General features: G+C 36.3%; 1 protein-coding gene across 1 annotated transcript; it reads right to left on the bottom strand.

The window, feature by feature from the left end:
• Positions 1-2,188: 2,188 nt before the first annotated feature.
• On the bottom strand, positions 2,189-5,548 carry LOC113357152 (serine/threonine-protein kinase SAPK10-like). Its single transcript, XM_026600448.1, has 9 exons — positions 5,046-5,548; positions 4,444-4,518; positions 4,239-4,340; positions 4,082-4,135; positions 3,907-3,999; positions 3,639-3,731; positions 3,402-3,506; positions 3,231-3,323; positions 2,189-2,946 (listed from the first exon to the last, which is right to left on the bottom strand). Exons 1-9 carry the CDS (start codon positions 5,220-5,222, stop codon positions 2,668-2,670), a joined length of 1,071 nt encoding a protein of 356 aa, XP_026456233.1. The 5' UTR covers positions 5,223-5,548; the 3' UTR covers positions 2,189-2,667.
• Between the last annotated feature and the right edge of the window lie 471 nt (positions 5,549-6,019).

Below are 6,019 nucleotides of genomic sequence, written 5' to 3'. Positions count from 1 at the left end.
ACCCAGAAAACCGAGATGCTCGTCGATTGCTTGCTCGTTTTCAATCTATTATGCTTGCAGTCCAACCATTTCTTGCTATGGTAATGGAAATTGACCGAGAAAAGTTCATCGGTGTAACTGAAGATGAAGTGATCCAAACAACTCTTGATAATTGGGAGGAAGCTCACGGTAAACCTTTTCGTTATGAAGCGTGTTTTAGAATTCTAAAAGATGGTCCATCTCAAGCACATCTGTACTGCACTCGAATGCCTCACCCGGTCTTTACAATGAAAGAAGATGTTACTCTTGTTCGATATTGATTACATCGTATGATGAGACCAATGAGCAATGACTATTTCTGGAAAAGAGTATTGGGTAGCATCGCGGAACGAAACCATAAGAAATAGTAAGAGCCTAGAACTAAGAATTGCATTCATCACTAAGCAAGTCAAACATTATACAGAAGTTTTGTGGATGGTCCACCGTAGCAATTATGAATTATCCAACGAAGAACTGGTGAGTATCTTACCTTTTTCCTCACTGATCAACTGCATCATAAATATCCGAACTTATTGTTTATCTGTTTTACAGAAAACCATCGCTCAGACCAAGTTTACTGAAGAAACCGGAAGAGAGTTTAAGCATTTTGAAAGCTATGAACTCTACGGAGATAATGTCGCTGGATTTGATGTAGTTTGATGTTATTTGCAAGTTTAAATTGTAATAAATTGCGCTTAATCTGAAGTGGAAATCTATTTTAAAATCTAAATATTTTCATTTATTGATATTACTGTCAATTCTTTTACAAGATATAAACTTAGAAAATAATAAAAAGTACTAAACAACTTCAATAAAAATCAAGTACAAGCTTTGGCCTCCTGTTTATCTTCATTTGACGTATCTTCCATTCAACGTGCTCTTTGACAGTTTCGCCTTTGTTTTGAATTTTTTGTTGTTAACTTTCAAAACTGGAGCTCTTCTTTGCCTTTTAGCAGAACATTTTCTTAGAGCAACTTCAAAAACTTGCACTTCCCTCTTACAATTTTCAATCTTTTTAAAACACCCATATATCTTACAAACAACAACTTCAAGCTTTGCATCGCAAAAAAGTGTGATCGCCTTTTCAACCATTTCTCCAACAATAAACTAAAAAATTGAAATAGTTTTAGAAAAGAAAACTCAAGATAAGTGAATTTTGGTGTGAGTGAATTGTTTGAAGATGATGGTAATTTATAGAGGTAAAAAAGTGAATTTTGAATTTTCAAAAAACTATCCGTTGGCGTTTTTGCTACAAACGCCAGCGTGCGTAGAGAGCACGCCACGTTTAAGCTTCAAACGCCCGCGGTTGTGGTTCCAACGCCGTGTTTGAGCTACACACGCTGGCGATTGTTCTTTGAACTGGCGCTTGATGATCAACCGCCCACTTTTTTTTCCCATAATGGAGAAACGTGTTTGGCCATTCACCTGGCTCAACAAAATTTTCAGTTTGGCCATTGCCATAGGAATTGCCCTAAAAAATTATTTTTCGACTTAAAGCCAAAAATTAGAATGACTTTTAAAAACAAAAAAGTTAGCTTTCCACAAAGGAAACTGTTTGGTCTTCGACGGAAACTGTTTGGTCTTCGACTTTTTGGATTGACTTCGAATCTCTAGTGTCTAAACAACCTTAAAATCTTTCCATTTGTTAATATAATATCTTCATATATCTGCAAAATTGAAGAAGTATAATCAGAAGAAGTAATTGTATATTTGATTGATGAAGCATGTCCAACTGGGAATTGAGATCATGTATATTTGTATTCCTCGCTGCCAGGCTCTTTCTAGTCATACTAAGCTTGTGACTTCGCTTGAAAGCAACAAAACCAGAGTCACAAAAGAAGTCTAAGAATTTTCAATTCGATTCTTACAAGATGAATCCCTTAAACCAACATGTATACCAGTTCCTACTAATTTTACCCACATGTTTATAGAGATTAAGAAACAAGGACAGAAGATGTTGACAAAATGAGACACCCTTATGCTAATTTTCAATCATGCAAAACATTTTATTACTAATACAAAGCAGATCACTGCACTACAATGGTAAAATCATTGGGTTATGATACCAGTGACCTAAGTTCAAACTCGCCAGCACCGGAAAAAAACAATCAAAAAAGAAAAATAAAAAGGAAAAAACCTAATATTTGTGCAAAATGGTAGCGCACCTCACTGCTAGAAACTTGGATCACCTTTATTGTACACGAGCAACTGAATCATCCAACTACTAGAACTTCTTCTTAAGTTTGATTATAAATTACAGCTATCCCCAACTTATAGTGGGTAAAAGAACAAAATATCACAACACTACCAACAACTTGATAATCAACAGACACTAGCAGTTCAGGTGACTGAAAGATAACCCAATATTTTTTAAGTCTCACTGAATCATGAAACTCCCATAGCATTTGACATCAATTACAGCTACACAGAAAACATGGTTAGTGCTGTGGTGGTAGTATAAACATATCAACACTCCATTACCTAGACGAAGGATGATAAATACACAGTCAAGTGGAAACCACATCCCTCCCCATCTCCTACGAGCTACATATGTCGTCTGTCGGTCTCACAGCCACCCTCTTCCATTAATCTTAAGTGATCAGACATGATGCAGGAAAAGCAAGTTAATTTTGTAACCTCACAGCTCAATTACATAGCATAGACTATTTCCCCACTGCTGTCAATATCTAGTTCAGGGTCACTCTCCATATCATCCATGTCGTCATCAAAGTCCAATTCATTCAGATACTCATTGAGGCCGCGAGTAACAGCTGCAGGAATCGTTGCCTCTGATATGATCTGCATGATTTCATCAATGCTCTGTGTAGGTTGGTCGGCCTCTTCAAACTGGTTGTTTTCAACCATGAGGTCAGCTGGAAGGTTCTTTAGAAACCACTCATGGTTCCGGATCTCAGCCATTGTTATCCTCTGTTGAACAAATAGTCAGAAAGTTTAATTAAAGTTTAAAAAAATTCAACTACTGCTTATTACATCCTAGCTAAAACATCAAGATCATAGAATACCATGTCAACACTAGATCACCGATGACCCTATAAATCAAATAACATACAAGGAAGCACAAAGTGATTGTTTTCTAATGGGTCCGCAGCTTCAAATATTATGTTCAACTTGCAACAGTTATAATGATAAAGTGTCCAGAGTTAGTTTGACCACACAAAAAGACTAGGGTTAGTAAGAAAATAGTCACTCACTGTTGAAGGGGTGCCAACAAAAATTCTTGAGATGAGGTGGCGACACTCGGGGGATATTTGATCTGGGACAGAATACTGGACACTCAAAATTCGCTGCACGAAACAAAACATGGTATGAGAAACTTAATTACTATATTAGCCATTTGATGCGACAATGATAAATCCCTATACCTGAATTGTCTTCTTAAAGTTCTTCGGTTCCTCAGGATCCTCAAAAGGGTATGCACCCATCAGCATGACATAAAGAGTAACCCCGCATGACCACACATCGGCAATCTGAGATGTAACAGAACATTAAAGAACTAAAGAGGCAGTTTTGGGAGCAAAGAAAATCTTAATTTTTCTTCTCCATTTGTTTCCAGACACTATTTAACAGTTATTAAGTTGTCTAAGTAATTAAGGTCTTACCTTGCCATCATATTCCTTCTTAAGCAAGACTTCTGGAGCGATGTATGCTGGGGTCCCAACAGTCGATTTTGGTTGCGAGTGCAGCACTGAAGACTGAGAAAACGAGACCATGTTAGGGCGTACAATAACAGATATAATAAGCTGACTTAAGTACGGAAGGAAATGCCGCACTGAACATCTTGCACATGTCTTGAAGCTGGCCAATACTTTCTGAAACACGAAGCTGAGATAAGCACAGTAGTCCGGAAATGAAAGGAAAAACAAGTACCTTGGAGTACCCAAAGTCGCATATCTTCAAGCGAGGTGCCGGGCTTCCATCCAATAGTGTGTTTTCCAACTTGAGATCACGGTGACATACTTGCTTCACGAAGTAAGAGAACAAAATTAGGCAAAACTCGATCATTTCGACCAATCCTAAGGGAACAACAAGATACAGGAATTACCATCGAGTGACAGTAGCTGACTCCGGATATTAGTTGTTGGAAGAAAAAACGAGCCTGCATCGAAGAGCAAGAACGAAAAAGAATGAATCCATCAACTCCATAGAATGTGTTTAAGGTGGAAATGTAATAAGAAAAACCAACGATCCAAAATGACAACCTCATCCTCACTAAAGCGACCGGCATTGCAAATACGCTCAAAAAGCTCTCCACCAGATGCATATTCCATCACAATAGCAAGATGTGTAGGCGTCAAAATAACCTATATATTTATTATGAGCCACAACAACAATAGGATGAGCATGACAAACATTTCTCTCTATAGATCAGTATAATAAACAAAGAAACAAACAAAATCAACCAACCTCTTTGAATCTAACAATATTTGGATGCCGCAGAGATCTATGGTTAATGATCTCCCTTTGAACATTTTCATCAATCTGTTGCACATAATTCCAGAAATGCTAGTTACTGTTAGTTATTAGGTCTATAAACTGTAAACTTCATTGCATACACTTTGGATCAAATTGGATAAAGCAGTTTCGGTTTGGTTTTCTTTGTGTTTTTCCATTAAATAACACATAAATGCCCCCCAATGGTACAAAAACTTCAAATACTACTGCATCCAGTTACTTAACACCAGTAAGATTTCTTGATTTACTCACATCTATCAATCTCAAGAAAAAAAAAAAAAACCAAAACCAAAACCAAAACCTCCAGTTTAAATCAGGATAAAACCACTATAAAAAACACGAAAAAATTCTTCTAAAAAATTTGAACAAATTGATTTGAATTCATGGAAAATTCTGAACAACAGGGCTAAAAATTCTGAACAACAGGGCTAAAAAAAAAAAAAAAAAAAGAAAGAAAGAAAAGAATCAGAAGTGGCAAAACCCCTTCTCAACTTATATTATACAGATAAAAAGTAACTAATTAAGAAACGGAAGTAAGAAAAAGAAAATCAAACCTTATCTCCTCTTTCGATGTATTTAACAGCAACAAGTTCTCTAGTTTGTTTATCTCTCATCAATCTTGCAATACCAAAATTCCCAGAACCAATATCTTTAACAAGTTCATAACGATCACTATCATGCATTATCGGCAAATCCATGCCTGGTCCCACTGTTAAAGCTGATCTATCCATCTTCAAAACACACAACAAACACCTTTTTTGTTTTTGTCAAGGAATTTCTTCTTAAATCCAGATATTTCTTCTTCTACTCTCACATTACATACTAAAATTGCTACAGTTTTGATGATCGTAATCAAATAAAAACATGAATTTCAGTTTAAGGTAGGAAGTAATAATAATAAAATTTGATTAATTGAAGAAGAAGTAAGAGTCTATCATGTCACACAGAAAGAGAGAGAGGTATGAGTGAGGAAGGAACAGGATGGATGGATATTTTCCAATTTCTCTGCTTCTGTTGTCTTCTGATCCGCCCCATCAACTACAACTACAACAAGAGACCGGCCACAATTTATTTATTTTAATCATTTCTTTTTTTATACAAAATTAGTAAGTATTTTATGTATAATAAGTATTTTAGAGATCTCCTTATATAATTTTTACTTTCTCTTGCTAGTCCCCAAGTGAAAAAGATTTACCACTCTAAAGGTAACTGATGAGGGAGGGAACTAGGGCTGTCAATGGGAACCCATTACCCGGACCCGGTATATTTGGGTCCGGTTCCGGGTCCTAAAGTTGGACCCATTATCTACTTAGGACCCGGCGTGTAATTACCCGATTGGATCCGAATTTAAACGGGTCCAAACGGGTAATACCCGTTGGGTACCCGCGGGTATCGGGTACCCGTTTATTCATTCTTTTATTCATGTTTTTAGCAAAATTACAAGTATTTTTGCTAGTTTTAGCTTTGATATTTTACTCATTTAAATTTTTTCTCTTACATTTAACCTTTATTTAGTACATTGATAAGA

Source organism: Papaver somniferum, chromosome 3 (genome assembly GCF_003573695.1).
Source record: "Papaver somniferum cultivar HN1 chromosome 3, ASM357369v1, whole genome shotgun sequence".
In the NCBI taxonomy this organism is placed as follows: Eukaryota; Viridiplantae; Streptophyta; class Magnoliopsida; order Ranunculales; family Papaveraceae; genus Papaver; species Papaver somniferum.
Note: the sequence above shows the minus strand (reverse complement) of the source record. Positions and strands in the feature narration are given on the sequence as shown.